The sequence below is a fragment of the Buteo buteo genome, chromosome 24 (genome assembly GCF_964188355.1).
Source record: "Buteo buteo chromosome 24, bButBut1.hap1.1, whole genome shotgun sequence".
NCBI classification, from domain to species: Eukaryota; Metazoa; Chordata; class Aves; order Accipitriformes; family Accipitridae; genus Buteo; species Buteo buteo.
The window spans coordinates 10,029,562-10,051,443 of NC_134194.1; the positions used below are offsets into that span (position 1 = coordinate 10,029,562).

General features: G+C 38.0%; 1 protein-coding gene across 5 annotated transcripts in view; it reads right to left on the reverse strand.

Annotated features, from left to right (window-relative positions):
• The window catches only part of RNF145 (ring finger protein 145), a 55,252-nt gene that overhangs the window by 19,251 nt on the left and 14,119 nt on the right, over positions 1–21,882 (reverse strand). For 4 of the 5 annotated variants that reach the window (XM_075056882.1, XM_075056883.1, XM_075056884.1 and 1 more), the window contains exons 2-4: positions 18,458–18,671; positions 6,717–6,825; positions 882–973 (exon numbers count right to left, since the gene is read on the reverse strand). In XM_075056882.1, the coding sequence (XP_074912983.1) occupies positions 882–973; positions 6,717–6,825; positions 18,458–18,641 (385 nt within the window). In that variant the 5' untranslated portion in view covers positions 18,642–18,671. Of the gene's footprint in view, positions 1–881; positions 974–1,195; positions 1,337–6,716; positions 6,826–18,457; positions 18,672–21,882 lie in introns of those variants that run through there. The other variant, XM_075056886.1, reaches the window with a different exon arrangement.

The following is a 21,882-nucleotide window of genomic DNA, read 5'->3' on the forward strand; positions in this document are numbered from 1 at the left end:
AAAGTAGCTGAGTTTTGCCAACAGTACATGGCTGACTAAATCTGTCAATAATCTGATGGAAACCATAGATCTTAGTGAAAGGAATTAAGGAAGATTTTTCTTCCAAGCTTGTCTCAGGCTTAATTTTAAAATACACATGGTGTGTGTGTATTCCAATATCCTCTCAGTACAACATATGGTATAGCGTAGCAACCTTAACACTGAATTTATTCTCTTCCAATCAAAGTTCAAAGGGTAAAGAAACAGTCTAGAAAGTCCAATTCTTCAGGACTTATTTGGGATTTTTAAGTAGAGGAGTCATCTCTGCCACTAATCAAACAAAATTTAAATGTAGTTTTGACTTCTTACTCCTTAACTCTTTAATTAGAAATATCCCTGGGACTCTATTAAAAAAAAAAAAATAATTAAAAAAGCGCCTGTAGTCCCATGCACACACCCACAAATCTATTTCACCAGTTTTTTTGTAAGAGAATGATAGTGTTCATCTATAAAGCAAACAAAGAATAAATAATTGTACAAGACTTCCATTGACAAAAGCTCTAAAATTACACGTTCCTATTCTACTTTCCACCTAAAGATTATTATAGGACAATCCAGTCCTTCTGAATCAGATTGCGAGTCTGATACGAACATAGGAACAGAACACGACAAACAGACCTAGAAAATACTTCAAAACTGCAAGTACAGGAGTATTGGTAAATCAGTGGCATAGAAAAAGCCAGGCAGGATACACCTAGCCTCCCATGCTTCTTGCATATTAATGAGAATCACAGCTACTGAAAGCGGTGAGATTTGAAACCAAGAGGTAAAACATGCATAGGTTTAAATGAAGAGAATTAGGCAGAGATCTCTACTGCATCACAAATATTTAAAGCACTTACCTACTAAAGCAGTCATGAAACGATTCATAGAGAGAGGTTCCAAGTACATTGGCCCTTCATATCCTGATTCCAATTCGCTCCTCACATAATCCCTAAAAAAATAATAGTTTGTGGGTTTATTTTTTTAAGATCCATCTGATCAGACAAAAGCAATTTATTCATTCCACACACATGTAACTTCAGTGTATGTCACAGTCAATTAACTAAATTACAAAAAGCAATATTAACACTACTGTTACAGCAGCCTCACTGATATAAGGATTTAACTGAGGCATGACTTAAGCAAGAGAAGTATTATCTGTAATTAGACTCACTGGCATAGCTGTAAAAATCCTTTGGGACATTCAAGCTGTTCTTCAGATTGTGGCCTGAAACTGCTTATTGACAAAGCCTCTTAAGCACCATTCCATTTTTAAGTATCCTTATTAAGTGTTCTTCTTCCTACTAATAATTTCTTTTCCCACCAGCTCCATGTGAAAAAAAAAAAAATTGAGAGCTTGACAGAGAGGTCTTCCAATTTAATGCTTACAGAATTTCGCACCTAACAATTTCTTTGCATTGCATTAAAAAACAGGTATAAAGGAAAAGTGACAGTCATGCACTAGAGTCAGCAACAGAGCTGCTTCATAATCCTTTTATCCAACATGATTTAAAAGTTTAGCTCTATCCTGGAAAACTTGGCGGACCAACCAGATACCCTCAAACTGACAGACTGCTATTGACAGACACAGCAAGATAGTCTGAAAATCCAACAGGATATTTGTAATTTCTCTCAGAAAAGGTTGGCTAGGAGGATGGGCTCAGGCAACCAAAGAAAAACATAAGAACTTGAGGAGACTAAGCATTTTTCTGCTTTTGGTGATCATCCACCAGCTCCATCTTCAAGCAGGCTAACATACGTAACAGCAAATGTAACTCAAATATGAAATTCACACTAAGAGGAAGCATTTTGCACTTTCAGAAGGCGATCCTGGAACTGCACAGTAGTAATCCTCCAGTGGCTCCTTAATCCCCTGCCCCGAGACAGCAGGCAATACTTTTGACCCTTTGCATCCGGATCTCCAGCCCCTTTTTCTGCCTTGCCCTGCGATCCTTCCTTCTCCACTCCCAGGATGGCTGCTGCTCCACCCTTGTTATGACACTACCAACTCTGTCACTAGCAGCACAACTAAGCCTGTGGTCACACCTGACTGACAGTGTCCAGTCATTCATGTCTAGCTGCATCACATCCCAGGAATGCCAGACACACTTGATCTGACCCCACATGGAGCAAGTGGAGTCTGTTTGCTCAAGAGGCATGGCACATCATTTATTACGTATTTATTTATATCAGTGAGGCAAGCCACACTTGCTGGGAACAGATGCAGTCAAAGCAAGGCAAACAGTACCGGAAACCACAACCAATAAAAGAATTGCTCTTTTTATTTCAGTGCAGAAAAATATGCAACTCAGTGCTACTGGAAGCATTCACTTCCCAGAAATGTGGAAATACACCCTTCTTCTAGTACTGGCTTGCTACCCCAAGCTAAGGTATTCACATTTTCATTTGCAAAAAATCTCTGGAATTCAAGGCATAAATCTCAAAGTACTAAAACAAACACTTCAAAGCCTGTTCTTCATAGCTGACAACCCTGCCTACTCACTGCAGCTTTTCAAGTGTCATAGTATACGTGAGGTATGTTGAAATGGGTTCTTTAGACTGTAACCTACAATTAAAAGCACAAGACGCTTGAAAAGGCTTACTTAAGATGACTGATTCTGGATAGAACTTTCCCCCTTGTTATCAAGGTATAGCTAAGCACAAGGGTTTTTTTCTACCTTCCAACATCCACATAGATGTAATCTCTGGGACAAAGTTGAGTATTTTTTTTAATTTATTTCACATGAACCTGCAGAAAGCACTTTCTGAAAGCATTAGCAACACAAACAGGATAATCCATCAGAGTTACAAAGGGAGAAAAAAATAACACCATTTGCAACATGCTGAAGATGGCTTTTTGTATTAGCAATATCATGCTCCATCCTCAAATTTAGGGTGAAAACACTAGCTATTTCTAAATTGCTAGAAGGAAAGCAGCGAAGACATCAAGTTTCTTCTATATCTTTTAGGAAACAGGTTACAAAATCATTCAGGATACCAAGTGTAGCAAGATGACCTTACACAACTTAGCTAAGACATACCAACAACACTGCACTTAAAAGTTGCTTCTTAACACCAGGAACGTGCCTGGAGATGACCCAAATTCCTTCAAGCTACATTTCTTGCTGTTGTCTATCTGCTTCAGTCATCTGCACAGAGGTCTGTACTTGGCTTAATTCTTTAAGTAACTCATTAATTGAGTTTTAGGCCTACCAGCTTGGAGAAGCAATGTTTTAAGATCGCCTAAATTTTTTAAACAGTATTTGTAGATGATGTCTGAATAAGGAAAGTCAAAGCAATGATTCTCTTATTACCAGTACAAACACAAGGATCTTTTGGCACAGACACCAATCAGAAGATGCCTCGAACAGCTGCAGTGCCATACAAGATGCTGACAAGAGCAAGTGCCTGCACTCAATTTTGATCAATTAAAGCTGTATTAAGCTGCAGCTTTTACATTTGAGAATTGTTCACTTTACTGCAGCAATGTAAGAAAACAAGAATGCTAAAATCAGTATTTAGTAGTTAATGAAATGACTGAAACTACATTATTACTTCAGAAAATTAGAATATAAGAATAAAGCTTAGATCAGATTGCCTGCTGTTCGTTCTGTAGACGCATTCCCAGCCTCATTTAATCAAACTCCTGAATTGTTAACATATATTCATGGACAGCCATGCCTAACGTTGCTCTAAAAAGGTACAGTGCTTCACACATGACCATTTTTTGTTACTGAAAGTGCAGAAAGGTCCTCTGTTATTAGAAATATGCTTTGTAATTGACTGACATAAGGCACAATGGTTATCTGACCTAATTGTCTCATACTGCTGACATTTACTGTGGCTGATTAATCTCCACCATCAACATCAAACACACTCATAGGTTTTAAATGTCTACAGAAAGCCTTAAAATTAAGTGTATTTAAAGATTATCCATCAGAAACAATTCAGTTTCTTACTCCATCCCCCCCCAATCTTCTCATTTTAAGCTCTGCGAGGCTCAACACTTGGAATACAATCGTAACAAAACTGCAAAACATTAAATAAGATAATGATGTAGATTCATTTTTTTTAGCATTAACAGTGTGTTTAATTGCATCATTTCTTTTCTGCATAACTGCATAATTTATTTTCCCAAGTTTTATTGCTGGAAACAGGGAAAAGAAATGCGATCCTTTTAAGCAAGACATTCGTGCAGCTACATATAAAATAAAACCAGCATCAATTTTCCTTGTCAGGAGCGGCAAGATTTTGTTTTTTAAAGCTGATTTCTCCTTTTTCCATAAACAGATGGTGTATTATCTCCACCCAAACTGCCAGGTTAACATGCCACATACAAACGTAGCATTTTCTTGGACTCTCCAAGTGTTGACAAACATTAGCTAACATTAGGTAATCAATCTTTACACATTAAGGTAATTCTCAGTCTTGCAGATAAGGAAACAAACACTTAAGAAGTGAGATGACTTGTCAAGGTCAGATAGACCTGGAAGTCTGAAGTCAGAGCTTAACTATAAAATTCAGATCTTCTTATTCCCAGACTTGCAGCTGAACCGCAAGCTATTTCTGGGTTGGAAAAAAAGCACTGAAAGCTGAAGTCTCTTAACAGCTCACAATTTCCAGGACACTGCAGAGTCACAAGTGCCAGCTGATTCTGGTCTTGTTCTATAATTTGCATTAACCAAACTGCCCTCGATATGAGACCTCTTCATCTGTCTTAAATAGCATCCCAACTGGTAGTGCATGCAAGCAATTTACTGGAAGTTTTCAGCTCTAAGCAGAATTATTAACAAAAGCACTCAGGAACAGTTTGCGCATGTGACTACTGTATGTCTTGTTATGATCAGTCTGCTAAATAGAAACATCAGTTGAAATTGGATGGCTTTGGCAATAAAAGGAATAGCTCCACTAACATTATATTTGTATTACACTTTACTATTTTCAATATGAAAACTAATGGTATTCAAAGATCCTTTTGAAAAGCTAATGCAAGTGTCACTTGCCACATTATACAAAGGCTGCTGCTGAGAACCCCTTGCACAGTGCTTCCTTCCAAACCAAGTCAGTCTTATGTCTAGGGAATGGGTAAGCTCACTCAAAAGTGTTAGCAACTACATTTGCTTTGCAAAATAGCTAGGGAATACTGCTGGACTATTTGAATCCAAGACATCTTTTAATTAAATATATTTTTTGGTGCCAGTTGATGCAAGATTTAATTAAAGTCTTTATTAACTCACTCCAGAAGCATCAAATAGAGAAAGCTTAGTACGCACACACCGAACAGTCCAAGCAAGTTATCTAACATTTCAATGAAGCCTGTAAAGTCTCAAACCTCACAAAGCAATAAAAGTCACAATTCACATTACATAGAAACACAAACAAAAAAGGTATTAAAATCAAACACAGTGCTATCCCTTAATGTATCAACCAATATCCATACCATCTCCCTTTCTTTTAAAAAATTTGAAGATCCAGAATGGCATAAAGATCTCTAGCTGTAAATGTTCTGGACCAAAGCCTCGCCTCTGATGGGTATTTGTTACTAGCTTTATTTTTATTTCAACACAAGTTCTTAAATAATGTTTAGGTTGCTTTTTCTAATAAGTAAGCCTTCAACCCTGTAAGAAACACCCACAAACTGTACCTATAAAAACTCAGGACTCCCCTGAGGGTGATAAAAAACCCTCTTTCCTTCCTACCCAGGCAATAAGAGGCCACAATTCCTCTCTTGCACCTTCATCCATTCAGGAAATCATTAACTGCAACTCTGACAGCCACAACAGTGACGTGTCAAGTCACCACAAAACCTTCGTTAACACTCCACTGAACTGCAACGTATCAAGTAAGAAATATTCCAGCAAATGCTTTACAACAACAATTTTGATGCAGAAATAACAAACCTATCACTTCACTTAAATCAATCAAAAGCACATTTTTAAATGTTTCCCATCAGCAGGCATCAAAATAAATCAGGCTCAAGTCCATATTTTCAAAACTTCCCATGTAAAGCCATTAATGTGATGGCACTTTCTTTGGTTCCAATTAAACTTCTTGTCAGTATGACAGTTTACATTGGCTTTCAACAGATCTAGCTGGAGCCAAAGAAAGAAAGATGATTGACTCCGTCTTGTCTGACTCGAGTTCTTCAGCCTCTTGCTCTGAGTTTTAGATCCAAAATGCCTTTTTGTTTTCATTGTAAAATGTATTACATAAACAAAGATGAATTTAAGAATAAATTCCACTATTACTTTACTTTTACTATCTTCCACACCTCTATTTTCTCTCTCATCATAGGTGCCAGAAAACGAAAAGTAACGTCCTGTCTGCTTTGTAGAATGCTCCAGTGTTGAAAGCGTGTTAGCCAAGCCATTGAGTAACTCAGACTACTACATCAGATGCCACATTTAGTCTTGTGGTAAGTGCTTTCTCTCCTCAGATTAATGGACATTACATTCTACAGAAATGTAGCTTGAAATTCCTTTTAAGTCAGTGAAAATTTACCAGAACTATCTGATGTGTATTTAATTCTATAAACTTTTTCAAGACAAAGAACAGCAAGATACACTTAGGTGTCCGGCATAGAAAAAAGGCCTCCAAAAACCAGGCCTACGCCAGTTATACAAGATATTAACAAAATATCAGTCATTTTTCTAATTCCCAAACCAAGCTAACAAAATTAATCCATTTATTCTTACCTGGAAATTTGGTGCCCAGCATAAAGCAACAGTGCAGTCAAAAAGTACAGGTAAAGCTGAACCAGATGTTGCCTTGGCAAAGTTAGGAGCACAACACTTAAGATGTAACCTGTAACAAAAAGCAGAGGCTGAAGTTTCAAAAAACCCCTATCTAATTCCAAATTTCTTAATAGGAATTAACACTCAAGTTATTCAGATCTCTTTTAAACCACCTTTGTTTTCATTTGGTTTTAAAATTCATGTACCTACATTTTGCCCTCATCAAAACACAAAGCACACAAAAAACCTGCCACTTTCTTTTTTTTCCCCATGAACAGAAATAGGTCTACCAGCTTCTGGAAGATTACATCTAGAAGTCAAATAGTGGACTTAATCCACAGTATTTTAACAAAACTTAATTAACATAACCTATGTAACCAAGGGAAAATAGGCCTAGGTCTCCCTCTTCTTCCAAGTGAAAGCAAGTTTCAGTGTTGCAGGGAAAAAAGCCTATCCATCCAACAGATTCAGTCAATTGATGTAAAAAATCCTTTTCTTCAACCAAAGAACACACAGAACACCTTTCCACGCTGATTAGCATTACACATTTTAATTCTTCCGCTACATCTTCATGGTTTAAAAACACTTTGCAGGGCCATAATTTGAGATGGGGACACACAGAGGCTGTTCTCCATACTAGCAATATTAAAGCACATTCAAGCTATCAGTGTTGCATAAATCAAGGACAAGACTTGGCACAGCCTGGGATTTCTAGACATTTACACCAGCAGTTCCTTCACTTCTTGTTAGCATTTAGCAAGACCATGGAAAAAGACCCAATGCAGATACAGCTGTACTCTTCAAGAACATAGCCTAGCTGCTCAGCAGTCTCTCCAACCAGCAGAACACTGATCCTTTTTTTCATACCTGCTATCATTGGGATACTTAAATAAAGCAGTACTTTAAAGTCCACTTCACAACTGGGTGGTACATGCCCATCCTCTTCTCCTTCCCCGACAGACTCTGCAAGTCAAAAAACCCAGCACGTGGTGCCCTTACTAATCTCTATTTCCAAGCTCTCCATCACAATGCAGTGCGCTCGTGCTCTTTCTGAAGGTCAGCTTAAGTGCCTGGCACTGAAACCCATTTAGGAAAAAAAGTCAGCAACGGCTAACAACTTCCTTGCAGCTAAGAACAAAACATTATAGAAGAACTTATCCTGACACTTAGAGCTATACGAGTCACGTTACATTTAAAGTTTCATCCATCTATTCAGCAACACTAGGCACAGCCTTTTTAACTGAGTTAATTTATACTTTGAGCTTTTTAAAAATACTTCAGAAAATAATGTACCTCTAGATTAAGCATTCATACCTAGTGGTACAACCAGCTACTATAAAACAGCTTGAGAACACAGTATGTTCCAATGTTTGAAAAAGATACAATTTCTGACTCAGTATTTATGTATTAGTTTTTCAAAGCTACTTAATATCTGCCACCTTAAATAAGCCATCTCTGTAAAATTCTACCAATAGTTAGGTCTTCAAGAAGGTAACTCACAACATGCTCCTAGAAAAGGCATCAGACCCGCAGTATGCCAAGCAAAGATTAATTCAGATATGATAGATTATAGGAGTGACAATACACAGACAAAGCCTATTTACTTACCTTTTTAAAAATACAAACACAGAAATTATGTATTTAACATTAAAGATATTTTTTCAAATACTTTCATAAAGTAGATCTGAGAAGTTGTACATTTGTCTGAGGATGTGCCTTTTCAAAAGCTGAAATAATTGATAGTTTATTTGATTAAAATGAAGTTATCATACAAGTCACCATCATTAGTTTCTGTACAGCATCCATTTGATCATTTACAGTATACATTTGACCGTTTACAAAAATGATCAGAGGGATGGAACACCTCTCCTATGAGGAAAGGCTGAAAGAGCTGGGGCTCTTTAGCCTGGAGAAGAGGAGAAGAGAAGGCTCCAGGGAGACCTTATTGCAGCCTTTCAGTACTTAAAGTGGGGTTATAAGAAAGATGGGGTCAGACTTTTTAATAGGGCTGGTAGCAACAGGACAAGGGATAATGGTTTTAAACTAAAAGAGGGTAGATTCAGGCTAGATGTAAGGAAGAAATTTTTTATGATGTAGGTGGTGAGGCACTGGAACAGGTTGCCCAGAGAGGTTCTAGATGTCCCATCCCAGGAAACATTCAAGGTCAGACTGGACCTGGCTCTGAGCAACCTGATCTAGTTGAAGATGTCCCTGCTCACTGCAGGGAGGGTTGGACTAGATGACCTTTAAAGGTCCCTTCCAACCCAAAGCATTCTATGATTTTTATTTTGAGCTTCTTAAAGGGGCCCAGAACACAGCACTACAACAGTTTCCTTCCAGCAACTGTTTTATACAGATTAACATACTTCTAGTTAATACAACATAGCAGATGTTCTACATCATCAGTTTTCTTAGCAAACACCTGTATTTTATGGAATTCATCTTCTCTGTTCAACACCTTCCTTCTACCAAATACACAAATGACAAGAGCAGGAACTCCACTGCAGAATCTCCATGAAGACATTTAACTAGTCTGCACCATGCCACAGCATTATGAGCCAGCTCCAGCAGCTCTCACACCATCTGCAGACATTCTTAACACCTTGTCACTGCTGTATTTAGCACCTTCCCTTGATTGCTTAGTTAGGGACAATTCTCTCTGTAGAACAACCCACATGGCTCAACCATGTATCGTTCCAGCACTTGAGTCGAATCTCTCTAAACCCTTCCTTCTCACTGTAGCCCATGACTCACCTTCAGCTGGAGAACTAAATGCAGTTTATTATGCAGGCTTTTATTCCTCTATTATTCTATAAATAGTCTAAGAATACCTGTTTACTGTATCTGCATTTAAACTCTGCCATCTTCTTTACCTTATTCTATCACATGAAAGTCTGCTCCTTGGCCACATGATGTACTTGAGCGGTGCTAGGATAATTTCTGTATAAGGAAGACATTTTAGAGGGCAGTAACTGCACTCCAACACAGCCATGTTACACAGGAATATTTTAGATGTGATTAAAGTTAATTCTTCTCTCCATGATCACAACTTCAACTAAAATATAGCAAGATACATAGGAGTGAAAAAAAGGTCCAAATACAAATCAAAAGATGAGAAGATTTACTATCACATCTGTGCCTTTTAAACAAAGGGCTTCCAAACAGCACAGATGCTTCTAACACTGCACAGTGACAAGACAGCCAAGGTTACTGCAGAAGCTTGAGCAATGAACTCCACCACTCACGAGTTTGGGCTGGAATTTAAATGTTCACTTTGAAGCAGCCGTTTGCTCCAATTGTTAGATTTTGAAGAGGGGGAGAGTGAGAAACATTTAAAGTAGTTCCCTTTCACTCTTATTTACAACTCCCTCTTGTGACTTGATAAGAGAGAGATTTCAACACACTTCATACTGCAATATTTGCATTTTTGCTGCAGAGGCCCTATTCCCAAAGTGGTACCAACCTCATTTTTATCGACAATGCCTCTGCCAAAAAAAACAATTCATTACCAAACCGTCTCGTTGCAAAAGAAAAGGAAGACAAGCTCAAATTCAGACATTACTAGCAGCAATATTCTATTCCCTTTGTTCTTGCCCGGACAAATGATGTAATTAGTATATGGCATAAACAAGATTCTACTTCAAAACAAAGGACCGGGAAATGAAATTTCCTCACAGCAGCTTTCTCATCTAAATCATTACATTCTGTTCTCATTTGCACCTCCTCTGTCAGAAGAAAACACAATGTTGAGAACATATATCCCTGTGGAGAGATTCTCCACACACAAGGATTTACAGTCTGAGAAACGGTCATCTCACTAAGTAACCTTTAGGCATGGGTTAACAGTAACTAACGCCCTCTTCCATCCAAAGCTTTCTGAGCTCTACACCTGCAATGAACGCTTCCCTCCCTTGATTTAGGCCATGCATGCTATTGTCACTCCTGGTATATTGTTCCTTTTAACTCACCAAGTACATTTCTGTTAAGCAGCAGGGTCAGTGAAGCCCAATTCCTGAGCTGGTAAAGAAACTGTTCTAACACACATTTAAAAAAAAGATAAAGACAAGAGAGAATAAACTCTTTCCTTGAACACAGTAGTAGTGCCCTAGCGCTAGGCCACCAAGAAACATAATTGCACCCTTAGGCTTCCAGCTGTAAGGAGCACTATAGAAGACCCATTCTGTCAACCTTACAAATACACAGACCTATTCAGAAGCACAAGAAGCAGAGAGCTTCTACTGCCTCCCGTGCAAGACAGTACAGATTTAGGCCCCACTGGAGAAAATAAAATGTGAAAACAATAATAAGCAGAAAAGCTAAGTTAAACATTGCTAGACAAGAACACATGTATTAACTAGCTCATGACCTCATTTACAACTTGTTGATTCAGCCAGATGAAAACCTCTCACTGTGCAATGCTCATTGTTACAGTAAGCAGCAGCTCACAGATTGCCTTTCAGCAATCTCTCTCTATGTGTGTACCACCAAGGTGTTTCCCAGCTTCTCTCACCCCGTATTACCTCTTTGCCAACTCAGGTGTCTCAGTTTTATTGACATGCTGCATACAACAGAGGCTTCTGGAGCATGATCAAAGCTGCAACCCATCCTCTTTATGAAACATTTTAGTGCTCATTTGCATGATTACAGATCCCTTGTGTCCACTTCACATTACTACCAAGTTCCCTGAAGGTTTAGTCTAAAAATGAGTACTTTGCACATGAAAGAGTTCATAACATTTCTTAATAAAACCACACCATTTCTTGCAGTGCCAGGAAGTAATAGAACAATTGCTTGGATTCTACCAGGAAATTAATTCGGGGGGGCCCTAACTTCCCACTCACCCACATCCTATGAGAGTAAATGGTCCACCTCACAATGACTAGCAAAGCAAGTTGTGAGCCACAGAATACCATCAAAAGTCCAGTCTCTCCTGACTCAACGCAGGATCAGTGCACTACTGAGTTAGTAATTTCATTTCAGCCTAACCCTTGACTCTCCTCATTTCAGTTTATTCAGCCAACTATCTGGCCACAACATGAAAGTACCAGTAACACAGGACAGACTTCTGCAAGACTGTATTTGATATGGCAGAAGTATTATAACAACAATTGGCACCTTTATTTTCAGTGTGTCTAATTCTCAGGATAACCAGTCACCAGACTGGTTACACAGCAATTTACACAGAGATTTAATAAACTGTCTATGTCTAAATCATCTATCTCAAGAGTGGATGATTTTTCAAAGATACACGTCAGAGCTCACGGTATTTAAAGACATGATGCCAAAGTTACCAGAAGATTCTGTGGCCTCTGCACTGGAGCCTAGCTCAAGCCCAGAAGGAATTCTAACAGCCTCTTATTTTAAGTCACATAAAAGGTGAGACAAAAAGCTCTTGCACATCCTCAATCTGTATTAACCATGCTGTGAAGGATAACTCATCCAAATGGGGTCTTCTGAATTAACTGGGACAGCTATGCTGTCCTGAGAGGGAGACTAGTTCTTCATCTGCTGTTGAAAAAAGGTATTGTCAAACAGAACCTCTACCACCATGCAGAATGACCTCTCCTGCATCAGAGATAGCTCCAACACAGAGCTCTGGCAAAATTCACTCCACTGAAATCAACTTAGAAGCCAAGCCATTCAGAGAACACTTAATACTGCCAAAATCCCCATCAGTCTCAAGCAGCCACCAAGGCACCAGTACTACCACCACAAAGGGTACCTTTCATCTAGCCTGTCGCACCACTCCTAACTGAGTATGTGTTCAAGGCAGCATAAGCATAGTGGGATTTAAGATGTGTTGCATTTTTGGAGCCATGTTTTATCATGGCAACACCAAGGAACACGTCTTCCTCACCCTCCTACTCAGCCAGAGCTGCCCAAACAAATGGTACTCACTCCAATAAGTTCTGTACTTTGAATTAACATGGCAAATATTCTACCCTTCAGAAAATGTTGAAAAATTAGTTCTAAATTGAGAATGCACACATCTAAAGATACTTGCACACAAGGAAATTAGTATTTACCCAGTCACGCCACAGTGCAACTATAAACAGAGATCAGAAAACTTGTTATCAACATCTGCACATCTCACTGAAAATAATGCCAACAAACCAATTTACTCATTACTGGGGTACTGCCATCAGTTTCAACAGCTGTTTCTTGAATTTTCACATGCGTAACAGATTGGGCACTCTAAGTATAAATAATCCAAGAACTGAGTTTCTTACAGAGATTTACAGTATTGTCTGAAAAAATAAAACAGACTTTTCACTCTAGTTCTGCCATACGATTCAGAGGCTGTTTCTATAATACAGCATACCTAATGATCAGAATTGTGGGACTAATTACAACCATGGAGAACTTGAAGAGTACTGGAAAAGAACATAGAAGTGGAACCATAAAAATATAAACAGTCACAACGTATTCTAAATTATGAACACAAATCACCATGTTGTCACTAGACTGGTACTCAGAGCTGACTGAACCTCAAAACTGTAAGCATCTTCTTTCAAGCAAGCTGCTGTTGTGGTTTTTTTGTTTTGTTTTTTTAATAAAAAGCAATGTAGGTTGCCAGAAAGAGATACCAGCTTTATACAGAAATGTTACCTGGTAAGTACCCATATGCTGAGAAAGCTGCTTAGTAAAAGCCTACAACAGTAAAGAAGCAGTATAGGAATCAGCAGCCTCTAGAGCTGGAAAGAGAAAAAAGACTATGCTATATTTTGAGCACGGCATACTCTCTACTCTCTTCTGTATCTACCAACTGCAGCATACACTGCATTTTATCTGAGAATATGAAGACATGGCAAGTAATTTTTTTTAAGAAATAAAGACCAAGCCCATGTCATAAAATTGTATTTGGTTAAAAATAGCTACATTTTTAAATAGTAACACTCAGAAAATAGTTCTACTACCCATTTATCTAAATGTTGCTGGCAGGAGGGAGACAGAGGACATGGGACAGCAAACCCAGAGAGGCTGAATCTGAGCAGCTCCTCATCTTTGTATGCATTAACTGCATTTGCACATTTAGTCATGCATCCTTTTCTCACAATTTTGGGAAATTTGTTTCTGGAATGAACCAAATGCTTCTTCTCACACTGAAGCTTCACATGGCACTTCTTACCGTGTTTCTATCAGAGTACTATATCTTTCCTCATAAGAGAAAAGGCACCACAAAAAAGTAATCCAAATAAAACATCTTCTAATTAATGCACAAGAGCTTAAAGAAAAGTGGGCACACCAAAGTAGAGAGCAACCAGCAAACACACAATGGCAGTAAGTTCAGAAGGTTTCTCCTCCTTCAAGCCCCCTTTTTAAAGGCAGCATTCATAACAAGTAGTTCACACCTAGCAAGTGATGTGACCAAGCAACTGAGGTATTAACAGCACAGTTCAAGAAACTGATTACAAACAGGGTGGTGAAAGATGACACCTATTCCAAGTATTTAAACAGTTCCCTTTTTTCCCAGGAATTTCTTTTTTTGTAATGATAAAGAATATAGTTTAAGATAGAAAACTGCTCTTATTTTTATTCTTAGGTAAGAAAACACTATGTATTTAGTGCAATTCTTGCCTTCTAGCATGACAGTGACTTAAACTCCAAGTCTGACTGATTACAGGTTAAGCTCATGACTCTCCTCTTCCCATCTAGCTCAGAGTATTTGCCAGTTAGCACAAATAGGATTGCTTTGCCCTTCATAGGAGGAAATTATGTGGTTTCCACTGTTTCCACCTTCTTCAAAAGAATGTAAAAAGAAGTGACTGTCTTCTCAGAGCTACTCTACAGTGCAGAAGAAAACAATGAAGTCTGGCAGTAGCAGAGTGTGCTAGCCTACCCTACATAGAGGTTTGAGATGAAAGCCATTTTAGTTAGCACAGATCTTTCCTGAAGGAGAGGCTACTTTAAATTTATACAAAGTTATTTTTATGAAATCTTAATGAAACCACATTACACCTATAACAGTTGTGGACAAAAAAGTTGGTTTGCTTTCTAAGATTCTTTCCCCCCAGATCATCCTACCTGGTAACAGCATGTCAGCTGTCAGAATTATATCTGGTAATACAGCACACTGCACACAAATTTATCACGTGCTACTGTTCAGCCAGACTGTCTGGATGGGTTGCCAAAAAAAGTAAAAAAAGATGACTTGGAGTATTTGGGGAAGAGTCCTTGGACAGTAGTGCTTATTGCAAGATACTCTAAACACTCCAAGAAGAACTACAGAATGCACTTTCATTCATATGTCATACTTGCAAATAAGGCTTATAATTCAGGATTTTTCGATACTCTTAAAAGAATAAAGGGGAAAAAAGCATATATATATATATATATATGTAAATAACTTATTGTATTTAAACAAATGGCAGGAAAGGGCCAGACTATAGAACCAAACCTTCCCTGTGACTCCTTTCAGGGGGCAGAAGAATTTTTACTATTTTTAATATAATTTGTGGTTGAATATCACTAGTACGTGCAACCCCATTTTATCCAATTCTTGCCTGTTTTTACAGATATCCAGTAGGTATGGCAAACTAAAAAAATAAAAATCCAGTACACAAATCAACTCCTTTTCATCCCAAGCATCTCTAGTAATTTTAAATTAAGTTTTCAATAAATTATCTGTCAAATGTCCTGTAAGATGTACCAAAAGTACTTCCAGAGAGATACTGGGTGTGATCAATGAAGTTTTAAGCTTGAGGTGATCCTATGACTATCAAGTATGAATTTTCGCACACACAGAACAAAAATTTTTCAGCCAGAGACATTCCCAAATTGTTGCTTAACTAAGTTTGATGTTTGTCTTTTTAAGCACACTTCATAAACCTAGAAAAGTTTTTCAGAAGTGAAAAACAGTTTTAATGGTGATTCTAGAAGATAATTCATATGCAGAAAAACAGTATTATGAAATAAAACAACATAACAAACTTTATACACAAGATCTAAAGTGCATGGTGAACACTACTGCATGCCATTCACAGGCCTTTTACGCCTGCCAAAACAGTAACCACAGTGCCATTTGACAGATAAAGTTCATAAACAAAATTACTCTGCAGTTTTTCCTACACGAAATTAATCTGTTTACATTCATGAATTCTAACCAGAAATTTATCTCTGCTGTTTGCATTGCTTTATGCATATTTAATTAAATTTCATGCAGTTGAACTTGTGGTTGAGTGGTATCAGGACTGAATATTTTCCTTCACTAAAGCAGATAAGGGCTGTTTCATAAAAATATATGAAAGGGAAAAGCTGTATCAAAGGACAAATTGCATCCTAGAGGCTTTTACTATATTCCCAGTACTGCTAACCGGAATGTGAATCACACTGTAACATACATCACTTGATCTAAAACAATCGGCTTTTCAAACTTTAAGTCAAATGGATGGAAGAAAACGAGTACATGTAAACAGAAAAGATATTCCTGGTAACTCCAGTGGCAAGCAAATTTCCAACTTTGGATCCTTAGTACTGGGAAAAGGTTCACAATATCTAGATTGGTCGAGTTTATTGATTTTTATGGCCCTCTAATCAACTCATTCCTCAAGCACCTGCCCAAGATAGATGCACCCAATTTCCTAAGCTGCTAGAGCACTTTGATCTTACACTACCTATATAAGAAATTCAGAGATTGATCGATATTGCAAAGCTGCCACAGCATTTGCTGATACTGTGTTTCCTAACTGCAAATATGAACAGAGGATTTTTTTCCTAAATAAAACAGATTAGCATGTTGAAACATATCCATGGTAAATTGTTATTTAAATTACACACTGGCAGTTAATTTTCCCCAACATATCTTCAAAGAAGCTTAATTTCCCAAACTGGTGGAAAAGTACTTTGTTTTCCTTACAAATCCAATTTATATATTTTGATACATCATTTTAATTAAGGTTATACTGTAAAATGATGCAATTAAATCTATATAAAATCTCGTATAGGCATGCAAATTGATTTAGCCCAGCCTCACACTGACACAGCTTAAAAAAAAAAACCACCAAGGCATTGAAACAAATCAACTTTATTTGAAAAGTACTAGCAAAGTTTTGTCACTGAAAATTCTCTGAAAATCTTTTAAAACAAGCAACTTGTTTGATGACTTAGAAGCCCTTCTTGATCAGCAACTACCAGTTGGAGCAGTAAAAGTACAGACACTCCATACTGTAACAGCAAAAAGCAGAAGAACTGCTGAGTGATTGTGCACCAGCACAAAAGCACCACTTGTATGAGGAGCACAAAGTCAGAATCCACTGGTTTAGTGCTAAAATAGCAACCAGGTGAGAAATACTTCAGCAGCAATACCTACCCTCTCTGTAGCGCTTTTTATTGGTGTATCTCAACGTACTTAAGCGAGGACAAGGTTATCAAATGACTATGAAGAGAGTCTATGTCACAGCTGGAAATTACCCACTGACATCTTGATAGCCTACTGCACAACTGTTAGTTCTGTATTAGAAACTGATCTGGTAAACGAATTCCTAAAAGGTACATACAAGTGCATGAGAAAGCCACCTGTAGTTACATGCCACCATGGTCTTGTGTCACATTGACGAGCAACAAACAAGTACTCTCTCCCACAAACATATGAAAAGGGCATAGAACTTTAACACCAGCTTTTTGCACTAGAAGTACATTGCTATCCCAGCATGAGTATAGTGGAGCCATAACAAAAAAAGCCACGCGTGTTTTTAATGGCAGTAAATAATTTCCAGACAACAGACATTTAATAGATTAAAAAATAAAGTCCCATGTCAACACTTATGCAGTCAAGAATAAAAACCTGGACATGCAACTTCAAAACACCACAATCCTCTAACTACTTAACTAAAGGGTGTTTCCCTTAGCTGACCGCAGTATATCTTTACCCTCCAAAGCCATCTACAAGGAAGAAACACTGCAGAGTGGGAAAATTACATGCTAGCCATTTCTCTCCAAGCTAGGCAGTACTCAGGCAAATCATCATTGGCTATCAACCTCAACCGCCTGGATCCAATCCCTAATTAACCCCATGTGCAGTCACTAGATGAATCACACACCCACCTGGAGAGCAGGTCCCAGAACATCAATCCTTTCATCTCCTAGAAACAGCTGTCTAGCATTCCAGAGCTAGACTTGCAGGCCAAGGTTCAAACCTCAGCTCCCTGAGCTGTGTTATTAATTTTGTCCATTTATCTGCAACACAAGGACTTGTTACCTGGTCTAATCCACTCACAGCATATATATATAGTTTATACAGTTGGCATGAAGAGCCATATCCATGCAGCAGTGAAAGGTAACCTTCTGGTGCTGTGGTCACAGCCCAAACTAGGCAACCTTTTCCCTAGTCTCTTGCTTTATGCCAATGATATAAGTTACAATACTTCTTGTCTGCACAGCATTTCACAGCAGCTTTCTCATCAGTCAGACACAGGCCAAAGTCACTGTGCTATTCTTTCAGGGCATTAATCATGTTACCAGACACTAGGTTTACTCTATTTACGTATCAAGACTAAATAACAAAGTTCAGTAGAAGACCCTACACAGGATTTCTTTACTGGTAACATAAACAGTCCCTTAAGCAGAAGTGTAATGAATGTATTATTGTGCTATCTGTGGTAATCAATGTATTATCATGCTATTACCAAATTCTTAAAATTCTTGTAGTAAGCAAGACTGTATTTACTACAGTAGTGTCTTCTCTTGAATACATGTACACTTACCCACATAATGCATATTAAGGGCCAAGTACTTGTACTGGAAGAGAGGGTTGTTGTGCAGGCTACTTCTTTGGATCTGCTGGAAGAATGAGCTGACATCCCATCTGTACAAGACATCCAACAGCATGATGCTTGGGACCCTTAGGGCCACATTTAATACTGCCTCCAACTTCTCCTTTGCAGCCATTCTCTTCCCTTTCTGTGAATTGGCAGCAGACTGTAAATAGCACAAGACAGAGAAGAGTAATCAGATCAATCTCACTGTACAAACAGCTATTAGGCTTTGTGATCATATGAATGGGACTTCCTGTGTGGCCACAAACGATTGAATGAATCAACTGAGTTAAATTCAAATCCAGACAGGACAGCTTCTATTTTTGCTATGTAAAGGTCAATTTGCTAGCAATTTTTCCATAGTGATACTGTAAAATGGGGAAAGGGGGGAGGGGGGACAGGTTAATGCCATAAAAAAGGTCAAAGGGTGTGCACCGAATAAACCTTTACTCTTATTTGCACTAATTTAGCATCCAAGATCCCAGCCAAAAGACCCCAATGTACTAGGTACTACAAAACATTAACACGATAAGCTTTAGAAAGCAAATACCCAATAAGCTTTACAAAGCAAACACCAACAAAATTCAGACACTACCTCCACTGAGCTTAACACTATTTCTATGCCTCTCAAATGAAATGACCACCAACTAAAATAGTTCTTAAAACATTTTAGATTCATTTCCTCAATGCAAATTGAAATAAATAATTTTCCAATAGGTAAGATTTTAAAAAAATCACTTATGGCATTCATTAACATCTATGAATTTATACATTTATGGAATTTGAGTGTCCTGGTTTTTAAAAATTAGGACCAATAATCCAACTATTCTACTCATTTTAATGTAATTCACTGCAAGGAATCACATAGACAAAAGACCATATCCTCACTCCAGAGTACTAGAAGGTAATTTAATTGTGGAGCTTGCAATCAAAGAGGATGGATGAGGTAAGACAATGAAGGGCACTTTTCTTACTTTTTTAAACGGGAAAAAAAAATGCTGGTCTGCAGCAGCATCTCAAAACAGGACCATTTTAAAGAGCAAAAGGATCAGTTTCCACATCCTGTCAGAGCACTGTCTTCAGCTGAGACTGACAGTTGCTCTTAAATCAAGTGTGCTGGTTTTCCCACATGTCACCTGCCCACCCTAGGAAGAGCATTCACTCCAGGCTGTATTTGTGAGCCACCAATTATATACACTGTATTAGAGAAACAGTTGAATTATTCAAGGCCAAGCTAGGGATGATCCAGCAAGTTTTTATGCCCAAGCAGCCGTTCAAACAAGTAAAAACAATCACCTGTAGCACGATCAGTCCCCAGATGAGGTCAGATTTAAGAAAAGGCTCCCAATCCCAATTATTAGGGGAACAATTGGAAAGAACTGCATCCTGACCCAAGAAACGGAAAAAATGTGCACTTGGAACTGCACTTTTAAAATAAAGTTTTACAGGACTTTATTCATATTGTCCTTGTGTAAGTTTTAAAAGTTTTTGCAGTTGTGCAAGTTTTATACTATGAAGCCGACATGGAAGTACAGCATGAAATGAACCCATGCTAATATACAGGAACAAAAAAAAAAACCCACACAACAAAAAAAACACCAAAAAAAACAAAACCCAAACCTTCTTTCTTGTATGGAAACACACACAATCCTCATGTGAAGTTTTATTTGTATTGCCATGGCAAAGATGCTACCATAAACAGTTCATGTGCACACGTAAAGCCACACTGACACTTGTCAAGGCACGATGACATAAAATTAATTCAGCTCAAGAAGTCAGTACAGATCGAAAGTGAGTTTTGGCTCAGTAAATCACAGGTTACAGGGCTGCTGCTTGTCATCATCCAGCCCAGCGTCTAACTTTTCAAGTTATGTAAATGCAGGCACTTTTTACAGAGCTCTTGCAACAGCTCTACAAACCCCAAAGACAGCACATCCTTCCCCTAGCACAGGAAGTGCCTCCCTGCTACATCAGGCATCCCACACACCACCAGCATTTCACAATGCTTCCCAAAATGAATTGAAAGGTCAGCCAGAAGACTACAAATATTTAGAATGAACAACCAAAATCATTGCCCAAGCAGCTACTACAGAACACTAGCATTCAACATTTAGTGTGAATAAAAGATGGAGTTTAAACGTATGGTATCGTACAAACAAAAGTTGGGAGCTACACAGATTGTATACAAAGAGTTTTGCCAGGCTGCGTACTGAAATACAAGCCTATGCTCAGCACACAGCTTAAATAATTCATATTGAAACATTTTAAATGTACAGGAACTTTCAAAAATCTTTGGTTTTGCCAAGTTCGCAACATTTAATTAAGACTTTGAAATTAAGCTGCCTCCTGCTTTTTTGGTGCGTTACTTTTCCAAGTAGATCAGGGCTTAGGGGTGGGCGGGAACTGACTTACAGGTTTTCACTCTGTCATAAAAATACCCATGTAAAGTGACAACAAGCACCTGATTTCAAATTACATTCTCATAACTGTCAAACCTTTTCAAGTCATCAACAATCACTGAACATGTAGGACAAGGAAATTTTCACTTGAGCTTTCACCTTCCTTAATTACTCCAAATGCAGAATTCCATGCACTTCTCCTAATACTGAAAGTTAATTGAGGTTCAGCTCATCCAAACTAAGCTGAAAAATTTTGCCTCCCAAATTCATACACACATACTTAAGAATGTAAGAGAACTGAAAAGTGCAGCATTTATATTATCTATGAAGACAATCTAAATTTCAAACACTGTTAAAAGAGAAGCAAAACAAACTTTGAGAACCACATTATGTCGCAATGTAGAGGCTATGAGAAGCAGCCACTGCAACTCTGCAGCATATTCTGTCACTGACTGACAAAGCATCCAATACTAATAAGAAACCCTTTAAAATTAACTCCACTAGAAAGGCGGATGTGTTAAATAAAGCCTCAGTTGTAATTGCTGCCAAGTTCTAACAGAACGTAATACATGCAAGCAACAAAGTCCATTGCTCTAAGCTCATTATATTGTAAAGAGCTCTCACAATACATTATTTTGATTGGTGTAAAAACAAACAAAAAACAAAAAACCCACCACAACATTAAACCTCTAAAACCTTCAGATAAATGATGATGACAGGAGTTGCTGGATGCTCAGACATTAGAAAAAAAAAATAGGTCACTGTTGTACATAGCCAAAAAATGTACTTAAGAACAGGACTGGGAAGCCACTAGTTTGTGTTTCAAGATTTTTTTCCCATGATTTCAAACATCTCCCTGTTCTAACTCAGGATTAGAAAAAGAACAGTCTTAGGAAGAACTTCAGACTTCATATTCAAAGTAACTGCAAGCACAGTTGTGCTATTTGACCAAAACCACATTTTAAAGATTTCCAA